At 41.1% G+C, this 21,709-nt stretch overlaps 1 protein-coding gene across 1 annotated transcript in view; it reads left to right on the top strand.

The window, feature by feature from the left end:
* The first annotated feature begins 21,015 nt into the window (after positions 1–21,015).
* Positions 21,016–21,709, top strand: part of ngfra (nerve growth factor receptor a (TNFR superfamily, member 16)) — a 34,139-nt gene continuing 33,445 nt past the window's right edge. Inside the window, exon 1 of the mRNA XM_020094194.2 lies at positions 21,016–21,426. Within this exon, the coding sequence (XP_019949753.1) occupies positions 21,259–21,426 (168 nt within the window). The 5' untranslated portion in view covers positions 21,016–21,258. The remainder of the gene's footprint in view (positions 21,427–21,709) is intronic.

The following is a 21,709-nucleotide window of genomic DNA, read 5'->3' as shown; positions in this document are numbered from 1 at the left end:
CGTTTGACACAGTAGGTGTCTCGAGCTTTAAAAAGGGAAACTCAATATTTTAGTACAAGGACAAAGATACAGGACCAAAATATAAAAGACAAGCCTTCTTTTTTGCAAACTAGATCATATACTTTTGAAAAATACAGGGGAAACATAACCTGAAGAAGTTCTTGTATAGTTAACAAAGGAAGAGTTTATTGCTTTTTGATAAATCCATCACCTTTACTATTAAATGATTCCCTGCAGCATGGCAGTTTCTTTAAAAGGCGGAAATCCCTTGTATTCTCTGTGTGCGTCTTCCAGTTTACAGCCAAACGCTTTAACCTTCAGGAATCTGACAGTCGGTGAAATCAGGAAGTCGATGCGGACAACTGTTTTCTTTGTAGAGGAAACAGGCAATCTGTGCCGCCTCCATTTAAAGCTTTTTTTCTCCCCAGGATTTATCAAGAGCTTTCAAGTGAGTCATACAAGCACACGCACGCACGCACACACACACACACACTAATGCAAAATTCAGAGGGTGTTAGGGCTCTGGCAGAGTAAACAGTATGAAAGTCCATTGCTGTCAAGGCTGATTTTTAAATCCCAACAAATAAATAGGAATGGTTACATCAGGAGGTGGGCGACGACAGGTAAAGTTGTTTGATCCGGTTTGCTGTTCCGGACGCGTGAACTAACAAACACGAAACGGTGAAATATCTGACGGCATCAGTTTCTCTAGTTTAGCCGTGTGTCTGTGTGTGCTGCGGGTCGAATGTGTTCATTTCTCACAGGCATTTCAGTTCATTTCCTTCACTTGTATTAAAGCTGCATTGTGCAACTTTGCACGTCGCTGACTCCACATGGTAGAGAGAGATAAGTGCTTGAAAAATTCAAACGACAACAAACATGTGAAGGTGACGTCAGTGAATTCAACACAAGCCACCAGCATTGTGAGACTTTATACTTTTCACTCAGTGCAGTTTAGGAGTTTGGATTTTGCAGTATGAGTGTCACTGCCCCCTGTGAGCGGAGAGGATCTAAAAATGATTTATGTTGAGTCACAATCACAAGCTGCGCCTCAGTTCACGGGCCACGTCCTTCAAAGGCTGTCCCATTTCAAAGGATCCTTCAAATGCGGCTGACAAATGTGTCCTTCCATCCCATAGAAACATAGGCTCCATGGGTGGATTCTTCCCGGCCCCACCTATCCCAGGATTCATTGTACTTAAGTGACGAATCGTAATGGCAAGGTGACAGCAAGTGACCAGGCATCCCGAGCATCACGGTATTCACCCAACCAAACAGCTCATGGCACACGTGAAAAAAACCACAAGGGGCATTAAAACTTACTCTGCGTGTCCAACTTCAGCTCTGTTGCCAGGCAACAGCAGTAATGGTGGGATGAGCTGATGACGCTGATCAAAGAAAGTCTCTGTAGACCAGTCTCATTTGGCCTTCCGAAGGAAGTAGTCCTCGTGGGTCAGGTTGACCATGATCTTCAAAGGCTGCAGCCCCTAAATATATAGCATATAAAGTTGGATGACATGAGAGCTCCCAAAAAGTGAAGCCAAGGCACCTCAATTGCCCCCTAGTGGCTGACTGCAGTACAGTCAGTGGATGGGACATGGACCAAACTAAAAGTCAAAATACACGTGTAATAACTTCCATTTGGGTAGTTCTTATAACACTGATGTATGTGAATTTTTCTGGTATTTTTGGTTGCAATTACTTATTTGATGCTATAAAAACGGAATGACATGTCATGATTGACAGCTGAGATTGAGTAACGTTTGGTTGAGCGTGTATTTGGGTGGGACATTGCTGCTGTGCAGACTCTGGCTCCAAATGACATCATCACTGCAAGATGGCAAAGGTTGTGTTCAGGATATTTTGGCTTCATTTCAAGATAGTGGGAGGAAGTGGAGATGCGGCGTCCATCTTTATATAAAGATTTTATGAAGATAAAGATTATAGGCACATTTATGTCAGAACAAGTCAAAGTTTGAATTTCTCTCAAAAAGATTTACTATAAACTAAGTCAAAGGTACACGATATTATATAGATAAGAGACTTTTTATTTATTTAGGGTCTAATCAGGTGCATCTAAGGATGAACAATTATTTTGTTTCGATTTTAGCTTTAAATCTATTTCTCCTGTGTACAAGTGAACATCTACAGTGCCCTGGTGTAAAGAAATCTCCAACATTGGAACACAGGAAAAGGACGGAGGACGGACAGATGAACTGGATGCATTATAACAAAGGAGTGATTTGTTGGCCATCATGGTTTATTTATCTCTGCCAGTCTTCATCGAGAGCCTTTCTTTTTTTGCATTATACCTCTATGAATATCATAACTCCCTCATTCCCCCTCCCCCTGCTGTCTTACTATCTATCTTTCTCTGCTGTCAACATGTCATTCCTCCATTCTGTCCTCCTGCCGTTCATTTTCTCTTGGCCCCTCCTTGTTTTTCTATCTCCCCTTGTCTTTTGTTTTGCCATCCCATTATTTCTGCAGCTCTCCATCCTGTGGTCTCCCTATCCTTCTCTCAAATCAAATCGTGAGTGCTCAGCCCTCCCCTCTCATTACAGGAGTTCTGCAGCCCAGGGAGAAGTGCAGGAGAAAAAGAATCCCCCCCCCCCTTTCTGTCATGTTCAGGAGACAATTCTGAGCCCACATCCATCTCCATTAGCAGGACGGCGCAGCGACCGGTTCGACCCCCCACCAGCCACCCTGTATCACGTTTCAGTGCCTGCTATTTTTCCAGGTGGAAAAAGAAAGCCAGGCGGAGAGATGGGCAGACGCTGGGAGAGAGAGGGGGGGATGATTTAGACTTGGTGTAAAGGAAGCATCCATCCTCCACTTCCCTTCATGCCCTGATATGATGACGTCCCCGGGGGCAGATGTCTGGGACACGGCATAATGTGGACCAGTGCACCCCAGCAGGAGGACTGAACTTGTCTGTCCTGTCCAGCCCATAAAGAAAGACTACATCGTGACCTCACACTGATAGAGATTTCTCATACAACATTCAGGCTAAAGTTTATGATACAGTAGAGAAACAGCTGGATCAGGTGACCGTGTCAGATCATGGTTGTGTGATACAAGTTGTTGAGAAGCTTAGTTCAGGTCAGAGAGGCTTCTGTGAGGCCAGGCACTGAGGGTATTCACGACATTATAGACAAAAAAATTCTTCCAAAATCTCAAGTTGTGTTAATTTCACATTTACATCAACAACACTTTCGGACCAGAGCTATAGTAGGACAGGTCCAATCATTTCAAACAAATGAAGTCAACCCTCTGAAGACAGATCTTTGAATCAGTACTTCACCAATCGGGTATCGTATACTTTTGTGGTGTTTCTACACCTAAAAACTTGCAAAGCTTCATGTCTTTGTTACAATATCCAGAAGATTAGTTTTGGTTTCATGTTGTAATTAAAGGTCCAGCGTGTTAGATTTAGGTGAAAGAGATTTATGGGCAAATATTTAACATAAAATAATCCTAGTGATGTTTTCACTAATGTGTTTCATCCAAATTGTAAGAATTGTTGTTGTCTTTACCCTAGAATTAGCCCTTTATATTTAAATACTTTATATTTACATTAGAAGCAGGTCCTCTCTATGGAGGCTGCCATAAGTCGTCCAAACTGGACAAACATCTTTTGGGTTTTTATGACAACTGAAGGCTACTATAGGTTCTCTTTCTAAATTCTACACACTGAACTTCTTCATCACCTCTGTGGGCTGCATCTACCTTTACTTGCCATTGATTGGTTTGTAGCAGGGCGAGCGTCTGACATTGGCTTCAGACATAAAAATTTAGTATTCTTGTTAACTTAGTGAAGAAAATAAAGGAAGTGATTAATTTCCATGCCACTTAAAAAACGGCATTACATCATCGTCAATTTATATTTTTAAATTGAGGCAAAGACTACAAGCAATCCTTTCTTTTTCTTATTCTATTGTTTTATTCTGTCTGACTTCCTGCATTTGGTCTAACAGTCAGAAATATGCCCTCCATTAACACTTGTCCCTGGTCTGACCATGGTGAAAGAAATTGGGATGGATTCTATACTGGTATTATAAATTAGTTTTTTTATCTCTGGTTTTTTATTCAAGGTATCTGTGCATAACATATGCAAATAATGTGTCTTATTATAAGTGTAATTAGAATATTTTTGGAAAATAACTATTGAGTTCTTATTTTTATTCTCAACAAAATGTGGGTCAAAAGGCTAAGATGTGTAGCTACACAATATGTACTGAACCCTGTGTTATTTATTTTACTATTTCAAGATCTCACCAGGTCAGACCTTAAGACTTGAATGTGTTTGCTTTTAAATTTCAAGTCAAGTCCTTCAGGTGTGATAAAGTCAACCCCAGGAGGCGCTACACATGCAGAAAGACGTCTGGACTACCTTGTGATGGAGAATGGATGGACAGATGGATGGATGTAAATCACAGTCAAGTCTTTCTTAGTTTGGTAGGTTCATTCTCAATGCAGCCAAGTCAGCTCTGATTCCAAACAATAATCCATCAGGGCAGCACGGGACATTGATGTGGGAGCTTCTGACCTCGCCGAGACACAATTACAGCGTCACATTTAGCCTGTGGGAGCAATTTCATTGTAATAGTTAAAGAAAAGTCTAAATGAGTCCATGCTTGAAGCGTGGAGGTGATGGAGGAGTGCGTGTCAGGAGTAAATGAGGTACATTTGGCTTTATACTACCACCTGGTCTGGACCAGAACAACCCCACACACACAAACACACACAAACACGCACATTCCAGGTCTCCCCTCTTCCATCTTCCCATATTCACGTCTGTCATTGAACCCCATCAGGATATGCCAGGTCAGGGAAAACCTCAAGGGCAAAGTTCAGGAAACAATTAAGGAAAATAACTGCACACTAGTGGCCCGAATTCCAGCTTCATTTTCAATATGTGTCTGTTTCTCAGAAGGTCCCACTCGTTAAATCATTAACCCCACAACTGGAGACCACAAAATAGGAAAAGCAACACAGTTGCATGTGAAAAATTTAGACAACATCTGCTTTGCAAGTGGCTATTAGAAAGGAGCTATTACAGGATGAGTGGAGAGCCCCCTGTAAATCAGCCGAGGCTTACTGGGTTTGGTTTGACCCTGAAGTCGACTTCACCTTCAGATGCTCAGCTCCCGACGACGGCCGACGTGGCAGAATGCTTTCACAGCAGTTTATCGCTGCAATATGTCAGGAGCACTTAAATAAGATGTATATCATAGAAGTTCTAAAACAGCATAACCGCTCAGGACTGCTTTACTACAGCTAAGTATTAAAACCAGGGAAATATTATTTTGACTTAAAGACACATCAGAATATTTGATTAAATTATTATTTCAGTGTGCTTAGTGTTTCCCAACCTGCAGACCTTGGTTATTGGAGTATAAAATATGAACTGACATCAAGATTTAGGCTAAATTAGCAGCATGGCTCTAATGTCAGTTCACCACTTTATTCTAGACTGAAACATCTTAACTATTAATGGATTGATTACTATAAATGTCAGATCTTTACTGTCGCCATGAGATAGAGCTAATTTATTTTGATAGTAATAGTTTGTCATGAAATAGCTCAGAAATGATTTAAAGCATTGTCTTCCACAGGATGAATAACTTTTGTGATCCCGACTATTCATTTTGTCTGACACTTTGACAAATGATTACATGTCTGCAAAACTCTCATCAATTCTCATCAACTTCAGCTGTTCTAAATCGTGAGCATGCCAACACGCCAAACTAAGAGGGACAACATGATAAAGGTTTTACTTTTTGAACCTCACCATACTAGCTATGGTATTTGTGTGTAAGCATGTCAATAGTAATATTTAGATTGAAAAACTGCAGCACCTCAGTACAGCCCATGGACTGTATCTAAAGATGGATGTCAATACAAAAGTGAAGCTGATGCATCTTGTTCACCCCCTCGTCGCTGGCTGAAGCATTGTTGATAAACTCCCCCTCCTCCATGTTAGTGGATGGGGCATTCACTTAACTAAGAAGTCAAAGATGTTTATCTTAGTGACTTCTTGTCACTCCGATCTATACAAATTTGGTCTTAATTATTCATTTGATATTATAAAAAAATGGTTAAAATGTCATGATTGACAGCTAAGACTGATTCGTAATTAGTTGAGCGCATGTATCGACTGGACCTTGCAACCACGGCTCTCTTCTGCTGATTACTAACGCAAAGACTCTGGCTCCATATTTGGCACGAGATAGCAGCGTTTGTATTTGGGAAATTTTGGCTTCGTTTCTGGATAGTCTATGATTTCAACTTTAGTTTTCTGAGGGGTGAGTAGATTGATGAATTCAGATACAATTTTCTCTAATATATTTCATATGCTGGAGAGTTTCATCACTTCTATCTCATCACTACAGGTTTGTTTTTCATTTGCCGTATAACATTTACATACTGATAGAAGTTATATTATACATGGCAGCATCCATGAATTTAGTCTTCCATTGATACAATCTTTAACATTATATTTGGATGACTGACTTTAATTGTCTGTAGCTATATGATACTGCAGCCACTGGTCTTTTTCCTGAGGAGGAGAATGTACGGTTGAGTGGAGGAGTCTGTGGCTTGAATGACAACAACATAAAGGGATGTAAAGAGGTTATTGGGATGCAAGTTGTGTTACGGGAGATATGTGATGGTGCTTGCTGAAAAACAAGATAACATAAAAAAACAAGAATGGGAAAAAACAAAGACGAATGCGTTCAGATATTTTGTTTACAGCCAAGACTAATAGCGAATGTCCACGTAGACAGTACATGCAGGCACACACACAGTGAGGGTTTATTTTCTCTGCGTTGAGGATTTCCAGGACATTAGCAGGCAGCCATGTACGCTGGCTGAGTGCACATGACCGCCCCCCCCCCCAGGGTTATGACTCCCTATCACAGCCAATGAGACGAAAAGCATGATGGTAAGGAAACGCAACCTGACTGCACACCTAACAAACACATACACAAAAACACACGTGTCTATCAACCTCACATGTATGGCATGAAGCAACAAAATAAACTAAAACCAAGGTTTGGAAATACTGACGTGCACATACGCTGTAGAGCCTCATGGATTCATGTGCACAAAAAGTGTTTAATGATCTGAGTCAAAGCCTTCATTATTCAATATTATCTAATGGTATTGAGCTGTTTGTGGAAGTCCGGCGCTCAGGAAGATCACATTCTAGAAGTAGAGGATGCTTGGAATAAGGTAGAGGAAGAGGATCGGGTTATCTAAGATTGCTATTCAATACCATCCAACCAGCTAATCGCATTACTCCCCTTTTCTGTGCCCGGCTGTCAATACTCATCTTCAAGTTGCTCTCAGTCAACAGCTCACCATTTACCACCGTCCCCCTTCTCTCCTCTCCTCCGCTCTTAACACCTCTTTTCATTTGTTTTTCGATTTCTCTCCTGGCCTCTCTCTTATGTCGCTCTCTTGTCTGCACGATGGTTGCCTCTGTCCAGGTGGCAAGAGCTCAAACATCAGTGGCCTCTATGATCCCAGGATGCTCATGCAAACTGGAGGAAGATGGACATTACGGTAAGCTCCCAGGATGTTATTCCTGCATGAGACAAAATTTGTGCAAGGCACGTGAAATGCCAACGTCTCTGCCTGCAGGGGTATTATGTAGATGTTCTGTTGCTTCTATTTATGCAAACAACCAGAATATAATTGCAGTTCTTCAATCTGAATATATTTGAATCACAATTTTTGCATCATAACAGAAGCTTTTCTTATTGATGCTGAGGAAACGGCACTATTTATCCACTGATGTCCTTGATGCACCCTCAAAGAGCGGGGAGCGGCGTCTCGATAGACATCAAGATTTAAAATCAGGCAACGCCATCAATATTCCATCACCATCACCTTACATGAAGCAGCTCATCCATTTGGCTGATTATAGTCGTTAGCGTCACCACGAAGAGGACGGAGAAAAGTGGGCAAGAAAGCAGATAAGAAGTAGTTCTCTCCATTACAGTGAATCATAAATGGTTTTATCTGAGGCAGCGCTTCACTTCACTCCGAGGAGAGGGAAACTGTGTTATTACTTGCAGATGAAAGGATGCTCTCAAATCCATTTTATAAATGTGTCTTTATTGTCGTTTTCACGAAGAACAAAATGGAGACGACAATGACAGTTAATTTTAAAATACTCCCTGGAGACAAGTAAAAGGAAAGATAATGGAGTACAATCAGGAGGCCATTTATTTCCCTCTTACAGTACAATCAAAGCATCATCCAGGTCTATCTACAATCCTGCGCACATACAGTGAAGCTGCTTGTGTGCGTATGATGGCTGCCTCTCGCATCCTGCATCTATTAGGACTGCTGCTTGTGCACAGTCTCAGAAGTCAATGCTACGTGAAGAGTAGGGGGAGTGTAGAGGCAATATGGCAGGCAGTTTGGAGGATAGGCTAATGGACTGGTGATTGGTGTTTCATAGTGAAAAACATATTTGTGTAAAAGCTGGAGACAGGTTAGTACCAATTAAGAAGTTCACATGGAAATAAATGGAAACAAGTCAGAGATGGTTACATCAATGCACAGCAGATATGTTGGGAAAAAACTGTGGGGATAGTGCCGATTTGGTATATTTTTAACATGCAGCCCTAAATTTGACCCTATCCTACTATAAAATTATAATTATTTAACATCTTCCTACTTTAACACCCAAAAACTTAAGGTGTGAAGGACAGCAGATGCTCTGTATTTCAGCCAGAGGCAGTGTCAAGGAAGAGCACATTAAACAGTTATGACTGAAGCAATTAAACAATACAGCAGAACAAATCCTGCATAGATAAACTTAAATTTAATCAGAATACAAAAACTATAGCACATAAGGAGGAGATTGGGTCGGGGCTGTGCTGAAACTAATGTGAGCCTTCAGCAGTTGGAGCTGATGGAATCAAAAGGGTTTCATCTTAAGGCAAGTTGGATTTTTGCTTCAAAATTACCTCTCGTGTTTCCAGTATACACAAAGACGGAATTTAAAAGAGAGAGGATCTGCATGATTGGTGCTGATGATATAATTTGAGTCTGACCAATAGGGAATGGGAGATGGCGCCGCAGTAACAAGGTCCCACCAAGACACACTCTCAATCAATCACAAACTAGTCTCAATTGACTTGAAGCTGGAGCTGCAGAACACAGCAGATTTAAGAACAAGAAAGGGGTGTTTGAGTGGGAACGCAGGGTTTTGACTGAGAGCGTTACAAATTTTGAAAAATGAAATCAATAAGTGCTGCTCACAAACTGAAAGACCACACTCTTGTGTAAAGAAATAAAAAAACACACATCAAATAACTAATGAAAACCAACTTGCTGAGCACTTGAAGGAACATCAGTGTGATAGCCTACCTGAAATGAAAGAAACCATTTTAGAGAAAAAACTATTTGACGTATACAATGACTTTTTTAGTTTGGTCTCTCTCCAATCCACTATCGTGAGTCGGGATTTATGACCTATACTGCAGGCAGCCACCAGGGGGCAGATGTTTGTGTTTTCAGAACACAAAAACAGAATTTAACACAGAGAAGATCCACTTCATTTGGCCTTGATTTGAGTCTGATGAATCCTTATGATGTGGACCTTGACATGGGAGCGCATTTCCCTACTATCATTGGACGAGAGGCGGGGTGCACATTTAGTCATGTGCCTCCAGCATCGTGATACTCAACTGGTAGTTTCTGTTTCACACTCGCAAATTCCCTCTCTAATCTCAGAACATCACTGGGTTTGGGCGAACTGCTGGTGAGCAGACACATTTTTCCTAAAACTTGTTTATTTCTTCTTTCTGAGCCGCGGTGGAAACTTCAGAATCATCTCACCCTTGACCCTTGTACCATGAAAAATAATTTCAAAAGTAAACAATGAAATGAAGTGAGTGGTTTAAGATGGACATTTTTTGCAGCCACTGTGTCGGTAAAAACGACCTGTATATGTGTTCCTGGACATCAGCTGTGTAAACACAACCTGTCTCCTGCGTCTTTTGGCTTCTGGTTCCCAGGTACCTCAGGGTCAACTGTTCAGAGGGGGGGTCACATGTTTTACAACTGCGGAGCGTTCGTGCTTATGCCTCCCCACGCAGTGACAGCAGGGGATCCAGGGGTGAATATGGAGGTGAACACGTTCCGACCACCAGCTATGTGGAGACAGAATCAGAAACAGCGAGAACACAGAAGGATTTTCTCTTTTTTTTTTAACGACTTTACAGGGAAGTTATGCTGCACCTGCTCAGTGATACATCCCCTGAATGTCTCTGTCTGATTTTCATGTAACAGGATTAGTGTTTAGTGTCTGTGTGTGTTGGGTCACTGTAAACACGCTGAACCATCTCAGGAGCAATATGACTGATGTTTTACTGCACCTCCGCTGCGTCCTGTGTCTGTCTGGGAATCTGGGAAACATAAGCTTTCTGACATGACATGATCATCCGGCATGTGTGGATCATGGTCATAGACTCCACCGAGATTAATCTCCCTCAGAATTATTCTCTTCAAACAGTTCTACAATATACTGTCACTTTTTTGAGTGCTGGGCGCTATGTGCAGAGCTTTCAATAAACAGTCTACAGTGCAGTCAGAAAAATGTGCTTTCATCCTACCTGGTTTATCTGCCAAGAAGATTTTATAGTCAAGATTTTTTAAGAATGAAACTGACTTTTCTTACTTTTATTGCTCGTGTGTGGTTCATATGTAAATTTTAATGATTCACTTAACTGGGATTATTTTTTCATACATTGCATTTCAACTATTTCAAAGGTCTCTTAAGCAATTGTCACAATCTTCAGATGCACACAACTTTTCAAAATAATAGCTGTGCAATTCAGCACGCTAGCAGGAACGCAACGTATGGAGTGCTATTACTTTAAAGAGACTAAAGAGAATTAGTAGGTAGATGAACTTGAGTTTGTCTACAGAGTAACTGGCTTCAATGCACAGTTTAAATGCAATTTGATGTTTAGCAGCTCCCATTCAGTATCCGCCTCTTGGGTCAGTTCCCTCTGTTATCTTTGTTTCTACAGTTGGGTGGTAAATGTCCACTTGTCATTGTTGTGTGGTGTAAGGATCACGTGATGGTAGGATGTCTCTATCACTATGGTCGGTTCCAACCCCTTGTTTGTTTCTTGGGGCAGACCAGTATGACCTCTCTCCAGGTGATTAAAACCTTTTGGACACTGACCTTTCCCAGTACTGCATGAGTGTTACTTTACAAACAGCAGAATACTGTTTAAACAACTGTTCATACATCCCAATAAATTAATATCAGAGACTTATACAGACCCTTTGAATTACCACACCGGAGATTTTAATTTGAAATGGCAATACTTCACAAGTGAGTGCACAAAAGCCTGAATTACGACCCAACAAAAACGATCAGTTACAAAAGTTGTCATAGTGGCCAGACACTTGTCAGACCAATCAATCAATCAGTCAATCAATCAATCAAGAGCACGTGCGTATCTAACAATTTATTTAGGATTTAACTGCATTAGAAGTTGTAATTTCACTGAACAAAAGTCGCAAGCAGATTATTTTTTTTATTTCTCCATCAGATGAAATAACACATTTCACATTTAGAAAATTGGATACAAAATGTGTCATTTCATCCAAATCACTCTTATCTCATGCAGCAATAACAGCCAAACTTTGCTCTAGTTGCCATTGGGTAAATAAACATTTCGCTCTAGTCCAAATTATTATTCTGATTGGAGAAATCATTTCCAATAAAAACATCAATAAACTGAGGAAATCATGTTGCATATCATTAGAACGTGTTTTTTAAGGAGCTTGCTCAGCCTTGCAGCACCAATTTTGCAGTGTGAAGCTGTAAAGTAAAACAAGCCATGGTCTTGGCAGTGTTGATGCATGCTGTGGGCCTGAGAGGGTTTACTGTGACTATAGAGGATCTACGGTCATGCTGGAGACTCTGTGAGGGTGCTTTGAGCTAAATTCTAATATAAATGGATTGCAACTGTATAGTGCTTTTAGTATTATAGAGCAATTTACACTACGAGTCATATTGATCTATTTACTTAACACATTTTTAATCACACATCATTCATTCTCACACTGACAGAACAGCCAGGGGTTCAGGAACACTTCAGCAAGCAAACTGGGAAGAAAAAGGGACTGGGGGTTGGACCACCAGCTTTCTGGTCAGTGGACAAAAATAAAAGCTCAAACTCTTAACCTTTAGTGAAAGTTGTTGGCTAAGCACAACAACAACAAGCAAAGGGTTATAACGAGGGCCCAAGTCTGTGGTCGAGGCTTGTGTCAGACACAGGCAGGAATCACAGCTGAACAGATCAAAAGGGGCGAACAAAAAAGTCACAGTCCAAAAACCAGGCAGACGATCAAGCAGAAGAGAAAAACTTGGAAAGCTGTGACTAAAATGGCACAACTGACAATCTGGCAAGGGATGAGTGTAAATACTGGGTGGGTTACTGAGGGAATGTTAATGAGAGAAAGTGTAACGGGTGAGCAGGTGGGTATGGGGAATAACGAATGGAGGGAGGCACTGAGGTCAGTACAGGGCAGTTGGGAGAGGTAAGATTTGAAACAACAGGAACAGCCAGGTTTCATTGCAGTTAATCCATTGAGTTGTCGGGTCGACTTACCCACAGGGCTATTCCTACAACACCATAGTGATTATAGAGCATATGTAACAGGAGATATGAAGCATAGACTGTATATAAAGATGGACTACACGTTTCCACTTCCTCCCAGAAATGAAGCCAAAACACAGGAATGCATCATTTCAGTCTGATCAGTGCGGAATGGGACATAGATCCACGGTAACAAGGTCACGCCGACACACACACCCAACCAATCACAAGTTAGTCTCATTTGTCAAGACTAGACTTGCCGTTGGATAATTTTAACAGACTTGTTGCCCAAAAAAAAAACCAAGAGCAGAAGAAAAGATCCAAGACTAAAGGAGAAATCAGACAGCAGACATTACCTGGGCACACAGATGTGGCATGAGAGAGTTGAAGCTGAAGAGCAGGAAGTGGCAGCGCACAATTTAAGCACAAATGGAGCAAATTTAAGCAGGGGCTGTTTGAGTGTAAGTGCAGGGTTGAAATCAATATTTATATTAAAAATCATGCTCCTGAATAAAGAACTAATTAAAACAAACTTGCTGAGCACTTGAACAAACAGTGTGATCCCTCACCTGACTGAAACCATCTTAAAGAAAAAAAGAAATTGACATTTACACCGATTTTTTTTTAGATTGGTCCATGTCCCATCCACCAACATGGAGGTGGTGCGATTCATCCTCTATACTGCTGGCAGCCACCAAGGGGTTAACCTTTGTCTTCCTTTTTGGGAAACTGTCTTGCCATTCATCATTTATATACTGTCTGTTCCCAAGTAACTTTACATTTACATCACACAGGCCTCCATTCAGACCTGATCAGTTGCTACTTGGTGCTTTTTGTTCATTTAAGCCTTTAGTTCTTGATTAGTTTTCATCATTTGCTACTAAGAAATTTCTCAGGAGTCTGTGCAATGTATTAACTGTCATGTTGTTATTTCTGCTGCTGCTTCCGCTTTCCTTGGCACATGCGAGCAGCGTTTGGCTGCAGGTCATCTCTCCAGCTCCTTCACTGTGGAATGCACATTGGAAGTGCAGCTGAATCGGCCGCAAACAAAGCTTTGAACGAGCAAAGAACAGATGAGCGGTGAAACTGCATGATGAAAAGTCCTCCGCTTCGGACACTCTTTGATTTTGCGTGGAGCTCTGTTTCCAATAAATTGCTCTTGAACTCAAACAGAAAAATCTGGCTTTGTAAAAGTGCATAGTAAACATGATCACTGAAGCACCGAGGGGGGATGACTGAACAGAGATACACACCCTCCGTATGGAAGCGACAGAAGGAGAAATTAGAGCTCATCCTCCTCAGTCCACTAGTCATTAATTACTCACCTACTGTAATTAGCCGCGGAGTTAATCTTTGCTTAAGTAATTCACTTAGCAGTGATGCAGAGTGAAGAGAGGCAGTAAAAACATTGGCTGTTTCTCTAAGAAAATGTTACACAGCCTGAAGAACTGTGCGGAAGCTGGCACACCTTCATGTCTCTAAATATATTGGCAGGAAAATGTTGTTTTGTGTCGGCAAGCAACAGGAAGGAGAAACCACTGCTGCTGTGTTATTGGCCAAAAACCATTGATTACAGCCCGAGGCCGTCAGACAGGAGTTTGAACATCTGAATGCACAGCTGGTATTTATAGTATCTGTTTTACATAAATACATGGATATATTTTTTATAAGAAAACGTGCTCTGGCTCCTGTAATATTACCGTAACAAGGTCGTTTAAATGGCTCCGACGGGGTCATCTGCTTCAATATCCATTTTTATTCTCCTCTTTGAAACTCTGATACTTGAGCTTTACGTTCAGAGTTAAAGTTAACCAAGGAGAAAACCCCCCAACCATGAATATGACAGCGTAAAGACAGGCTGCCAGCAGAAAAGTGTACGTTCCCCTCGGCGTTGGCTCGGCTCCAGCTCCCAGTTTCTTGTGGTTTATATTTGCAAACGATTTGCGAAGGGTGAGCGCGTCTCCTCCTCTCTGCTGAGTGGGAGCTATAATTCATGGTTTTAGATGTGTAACCAGTCACAGGTGACGTCCTATCCTGTACTTGGCAGCCCGCTCAAAACATCTGGTGTCCACCCTCCCGACTCGATGCAACTCTCGCCCCCCCCAGTAGTTCCCTGGACACACGCTCATCCATAACTTCATTCGGTGGCAACTCAGCTCTTATATCAGCCACAGTCTGTCATCTCAACTGCACTGAGATAAGAAATCACTTAAAGCTCTTTTGTAACATCACACCAGGGTCACACACACTGTCTTTAAACTGCGGCAGGAAAAAGCCTCTTGTCATGAGCAGACTTATCTGCATCTAAACATGACAACATCTGTATTTTATAAGATGTCCATTAAAGAGAAGAAATATGGCCCAGTCCCACAGTGTATTTACTGGTTTCCTGTAGATCTTAAGCCACATTTTAAAAAAAGAAGCGGTGTTAACCTTGATATTATTTGTTTTACTTCTGCAATCAGGATGTGAACAACAGCCAAGAAGTGACTGATTACGTACAGTACCCACAATCCTCTGGATCAAAACAGGCTATTAAAACGTGCAGTTGGATTCTTCCAAATACTGCACTAATTAAATGTTTGCAGGGTTTTATAGGACTAATCAGAAGTGCAGTGGAATTTATGAATATTTTTAGAGAGTCCTTATTCAATTTTTTTGGCTCTAGAAAGTACTGGTACAAAATGAAAGATTGCAACTTCAATTTTGATTTGAGAAAAATAAGTTAAAGAATTGAAAAATGCGGTGAAATAGGAACATAAGGAGCCACACTGCTCACCCCATGTGGTTGTGACCACCTTCAAAGACTCTTCCAGATGAAAGTCATCACTTTAACCTCCGTCTTTTAATCTGCAACATGTCTCAGTCCAAACAACTCAACAGGACTGATAACAAACATGCAGGCGTTGCAACACCCAACAAAGCAATTTCTTTCTTTGCCGGAATATATTTGGGAGTTTTATTACTCAGATAGTTCCTTTTTAAAGAATCTGAATCACAATCAAAGAAATTTTTATAGTATTAGTCTTTAATGTGGCTCATGAAGCAAACACTGTAAAGACTTAACAGAGTAAACAAAGATAAAGTAAGAATGAGAGTAAAAACATCTTTATGGGGCTCAGGAGAAAATAAAACAATGTGTGTGTGTGTGCTGTCGATAAACACAACAGGAATGTAACAAGTGCATTGGATCTTACTGATCTGAAAATGACTGCTGTGCTTCTGAAAAATGATTAGAAGTATAAGGGTCCTAAATCTGAATAAACCTCTCACCACTGAACAGTTCTGATACCTCAGGCGAGGAGATACATGGATGAGGGACTGATTTTGGACTCAAAACTACATTTTTCATTCCATTGAATTTTGTAGGCCACAATGAAATGTACTCACCTACACCCAAACAACTCAAATAAAATGGAAACAAACACTAAGAGTTCACAAAAGTAAAAATAAAATACATAAAAGTTAACCTCTCGCACAAGATGATATTTAATCTAAATGATATATGGTGGATATCTGTGAATGACTGGCTGCATTGGAAATTCCTTACTTCTGTGTTTCAAACTGGTACGATCAACGAATAAAACACAACCACATGATAACATGTCACATCAGTGTTGACACTCACAAAAATATTTCCCTCTAATGTGCTCAGATCTGTAAAATAAAGGATCTTAATCTTGGCACATTTCTATCTCACCAGCAATTTCTAGGAAAATCCTTAGACTGTATAAAGTTGAACAGCATGACAGCTCCTCAAGAGTGAATCCAAAGCAACTTGATTTCTCCCTGGTGGCTGGCTGCAGTATTGCTCATTAACCCCACCTCATCCTTGTAAGGGGATGGGACATGTGCCAAACTCAATCAAATCAAATTAAATATACTTTATTGTCCCCATAGGGAAAGTTTTCTTGGGCCAATGTGCTACAGCAGCTGCACACCAGCTGCATTGTGTAACAAACAATAAAAAACAGTACACAAGGACATCTAGTGTAAGACCCAGAATAATCATGCAGAATGAAAGTGAGTTGAATATTGCACCTGCCATAAAAACACTTAAAAAGATAAAACAATAGAAGGATATAATACATAAAAGAGGATTCACCATGATCCACCACCACTATCAGGATCCACCATGATCCACCACCACTATCAGGATCCACCATGATCCACCACCACTATCAGGATCCACCACCACCATCAGGATCCACCATGATCCACCAAATACGTATATATATAATTATGTAAAATATATATTATAATTATCTAATTATACTTTCTGGCACAGCAGTGTAAAATATCACCATTTACGTTGGAGCTCACACCAAACAGCCTGCGCAGGAAGTGCACCCTTTGCGCTAACCTCCCACACAGAAAGTCTATACGGCCAATGATATTTAACAGTGTTCACGTGCTCGATACTTTGTCACTGGTTAATGGGCTCTCGCCTCTCTGGGGTCGAATATCATCTCCTTCGTCTTTTGGACGTTAAAAATTAGATGATGACTCACCAGTCACTGTATCAACAGAAAATTTGATGATGTAATTATTTGTCCAACTGCTCATGCATTCATTAGTTTTCAGTGTGTAGAGGAAAGGAGAGCTCACGCAGCCTCATGGTTCACCTGTGCTACAGTATTTGACACTGGAAAGTGAACTATTTGCCTTCACCTGTTGGGACCTGTTAAGAATAAAACCATTTTATGATAAAAGGATTAACATGCATGTCATTAAACGTCTGTTCCAATAGGTATGGTTGGATAGTGTTAAAAGCTGAACAGAAATCTACAAAGAGGACGCTTGCATAAGCCTTGGGGTTCTCTAGATCCTACCTGATTAGATGCGTCACACTTGCGACAGCATCCTTTGTGCTCCGCCCCTGTCTGTAGGCAAAGGTCCAAACTTAAAACAACACCCATCTTAAGCATATTCACGATGATCTTTTCAAAACATTTCATAACCACAGGTGTAAGAGTCAAAATACACGACTTATTTCTCAAAGAAGGGTTCTGTCATTTCAGGTAGATGTTATCACACATGTTTTTTCATGTTTCTGATAAGTTTGGTTGTAATTACTTATTGGATTCTATAAAACAGGGTGAAATGTCATGATTGACAGCTGAGACTGAGTCACGATTGGTTCGGGCAGTGTATCAGCGGGACCTTACTCACTGTGGCTCCGCATCGTAATCACAACTGTAAGGACTCAAAATAAAATTGTTTATGAATTATCCTTCACTTAATTTTTACACAATTTCCTATGATTACTTCTCAAAACTCTCAAACCTATAATAAATGGGTACGTAATCACTGCAAACCACAAAAGCTGTCATCATTTATTTTACAATGAATGGAAAATTGCTCTGGTGTCTCTTGGAAACATCCACAAAGTTCACAGCCAAACACCAACAAAATTTTCGGAAATTATGGAAAATACTCTTACAATAAATTGTTACCACATTTCCCACAGTCAAACCCCATTGTACTGCAGCGATGAAACATCTTTTAAACACAAGATGATTTAGATGATTAGGTCTGTCTCACGCTGCCAAGTTAACCAGCAGCTGTAATAAAGGACGTTTATGTGCAATACATAAAAGTGTGGGATGAAACACCACCCACCTACACTAAAGATCTCATTTAGCAGTTAGAGAAAGTTAGATTCATCCTTAGGGGGAAACACTGATGTGTTTTATAAGAGCTGTCAGCCATTTATCACCAGTGTTGAGAATTGGATGGAGGACGAGACATTTTTATGATGTGTGTGTATATGGATGATGCTGAAACTGATATATATATCTCACATGTCTGTCATTAAATACTGTGATGTGTGTCATGATGACACATGAGCACATTTTATTTCTTCTTTTTTTAAAATGTAATTAATATAGCACTTATTTAATCCCAATTGTTTCTTTTTGTTTACCCATCAATTTATCATTTTTATTATCATATTAAGTGTGTTACTCAAAAAAGGTTGCCCTCCTGTTTTGTGTTTTCAGGGGACGTCATGTTTTGCTGCAAGTCATCTTCATTAAGATCGTATTCTATTTGTGACCTTGCAGACAACGTGACATTTCCTATCGCTGACCAATCACATGGCTGGAAATTTGATACTTACTGTGAAAAAAACCATGTATCCTCCCAAATGCCCTGTCAGCACATATCATTATACCCATGATACGACTCATAAGGCGCTCGATTCAGAGGACACTTCTCTGATTTCATCTGAGAGTTGTAGTACATCTCTGTTACACTGTTATTTGAATCTGACAATAAAAACAACAACGCTGTAGAGTATTATTAATTATTATTCAAAGAGAGTTTCCAGCTTAAAAAGCCGCCATGTCTATTTGGGCTCGCTGGGATGATTTCGTGTCTTCCCTCAGACAGTAAATACTGTAAAGAACTCAATGTGTGAATACAGTATCAAAGAAAGGTGTATTGACGGAGAAGAGTGCTGTCATTGCCATCAGAAAGAGGGTACGTCGGAGGTGCGATCTTGAAGGAGGATGTAGGAAGTGGGAAAATTGATGTGTCCCAAGATCAATACAGGAGAGCATATGTATCTCAACAGTGTAACTAAATCACCCTCTGGCTGCTGCTGCTGCTTCAGGGGCATCGGCCTGTGTGTCCCCTGAGCTGACGACTGGTGTGGAAGGGTGAACGTGGCAGGGTCACGACGGATCATGGGAGAAGAGGGAAAGGTTTGAAGCAGATTGAGAGCCCCTTTTTTATTTCTGTTGGTGGCAACAACTGCTTTATCGCCACATTGTCTCAGATCAATATCCATCAACGCTGGTTTTTCCGAGACAAAAGGCACAACTACCTCGATGAGCATCAAACAGAGACGTACATTAGTGGTTTTCAAGTGGTTCCAACAAATGTATTTTCATCTTGACAAAAAAGAAAATAGATGTGTGATATTGCTTAATGGATCCATGAGATTGTAACCTCAAACATGTTCAGCAGGTTTTATAATGTGATGTGAACTACAGTGAATATCCAGTTCTTCATTACAAGTGCTAAATACTGTACGTAGAGAATACTCTGTGTATACTCCACTGCCTTTGAACAATGAATTGCAATACATGGTTCTTTCTAAAAAATATTTCTAAGGAGGACTGTACACTGTTGCATAAATGTACAGGCTTCACCCTGCAAGTAGTTTTACTTCTTAAACTTTAAGTATAATTAAAAGCAAAAAACTTACTTTTACTGAAGTAGAAAGGTTAATGTGGTACTTTTACACCACAGACGTTTTACAGTGGTAGAGATTTTCTAATCTTCATGCTTCAGGTAAATACATGAAATAAACAGTGCTCATCTGTGAGTCTCTGAGTCTCCCTCTAGTGTTGCATGATGGTCAATTACCTCCCTGTGCCTTGAACTGGAAATGGACTGAGGTTACCTTGCATGGATTTGGATGTTGCTAAGTAATGAGCCAGGCAACAAAAGGATTAGTTCTGCACAAACATAAAGACACAGACTTTGTTTTTAAAACTGGGATTGTGTGCATCGGTTTAATGAAGTGTGAATGATATGAGGTGTATAACAGTTATCTCTACAGAAAGTGAGATGTTGGTTTTACATGTTTATGTGGGGCCTCGGTTCTCAGACAAAGCTTTCGGGGGCTGCAAGGCTTCGTGGTGGTCTTGTTTTGGAGTACATTATGGAGAAAGGTGTTTCTAATAATCTGACTGCCTCATTTACATAACATGGAGGAGGAAATAATCAGAAACACACTCCGGCTTAATGCGATCCAGCAGGACGATGCCACAAACTGCATGCAGCCTCTGGCACGGAGCTGGTGGCAATTAAAAATTGAGTTATGTGATGAAGAGACATGGCCTACTACATGGCCAAAATTATTTGGACAATGGTGGTGTGACATGCACATGTGGTTGTTGAACATGTCAGCGTCAATCTGCAGCTGTCACAGAATCCGTGGTTCTGAGTTCTTGGAGCTGGATCTTCAAACTTGGCTGCAGGGATTTGATTTGAGCATCAGTGAAATGGACCACTGATGTTGAGTGATAAGTTCTTTAGCATGAATGGGGTTTGTGTTATGGAGGAGGGGGCAGTCATGCAGAGACTGTAGGGGAGTGTGTGTGTGTGTGTGGGGGGGGGGGGGGGTATTGCTGAATGTGTCAGAGACATAATGTGGGCTCATTATAAATGAATAAAAATCATATTTATGCAACTTTTGTGATGGAGACCTCACGTGAGATTAAAGCAGGAGAGAGAGGGAGAGGGGGAGAGAGAGAGAGAGGGAGAGGGGGAGAGAGAGAGAGAGAGAGAGAGAGGATCAGGTTGTACTGCAGGAGTATCAGGGGCAATAAACTGGAGAGTGGACGTGCCCCCTCTCCTCTCCTCCTCTTCTCTCCTCCGCAGTGCACTTGCAGCTGAGCAGCCCTCCTGACAGGACGCTCTCCTCCTCATCTTCCTCTCCTTCTTCCTCCTCTTCTTCTTCTCCTCGACTCTGTGTTGAAGGGGTGGGGGGCGGGTGCACCGGCAGTCGCATCTGACTTGTACACTCCAGAGGTCCCGGGCAGACGCGTCATGGCGCGGACTCATTGATAAAAAAAAAAATAAAATCAGTGGTGCTGGGATTAAAATGAACTCTCCTGCTGAGCGGCTCTCCTCCTCCTCCTCCTCCTCATCGTCTTCCTCCTCCTCTTCCTCCTCAGCGCTGCCTTCTCCCTGCTCAAGATCTTTTTTATGTGACTCCAGCAGGCGACGCAGGATGACTACTACCTTACCGCTGGTGATTTTGTGCGCTCTGGTGAGTCTGTTCTGTAATTACTGTATTTGCGGCTGTCAGGACAGTTAGTGAGTTCTTATGCACTTTGTGTTATTCTTTTCAAATATGACCTAAAAGATTCCTACTGCGTTATTGCTATAATAAAATCCTGCACGGACTTTAGTGGTGACTTTTCCTAATCTCACACTTCTTCGTGCCATCTTCTGCGTCATGGCTGTGTCATATTCCTCTGCTACTGTGTTGTCCCCCCCCTGTTAAACACGCAGGTGCTGCATGCTGCCAAACACTATGCTTTGTTTGATTA

This window comes from Paralichthys olivaceus, chromosome 5, assembly GCF_024713975.1.
Source record: "Paralichthys olivaceus isolate ysfri-2021 chromosome 5, ASM2471397v2, whole genome shotgun sequence".
In the NCBI taxonomy this organism is placed as follows: Eukaryota; Metazoa; Chordata; class Actinopteri; order Pleuronectiformes; family Paralichthyidae; genus Paralichthys; species Paralichthys olivaceus.
Note: the sequence above shows the minus strand (reverse complement) of the source record. Positions and strands in the feature narration are given on the sequence as shown.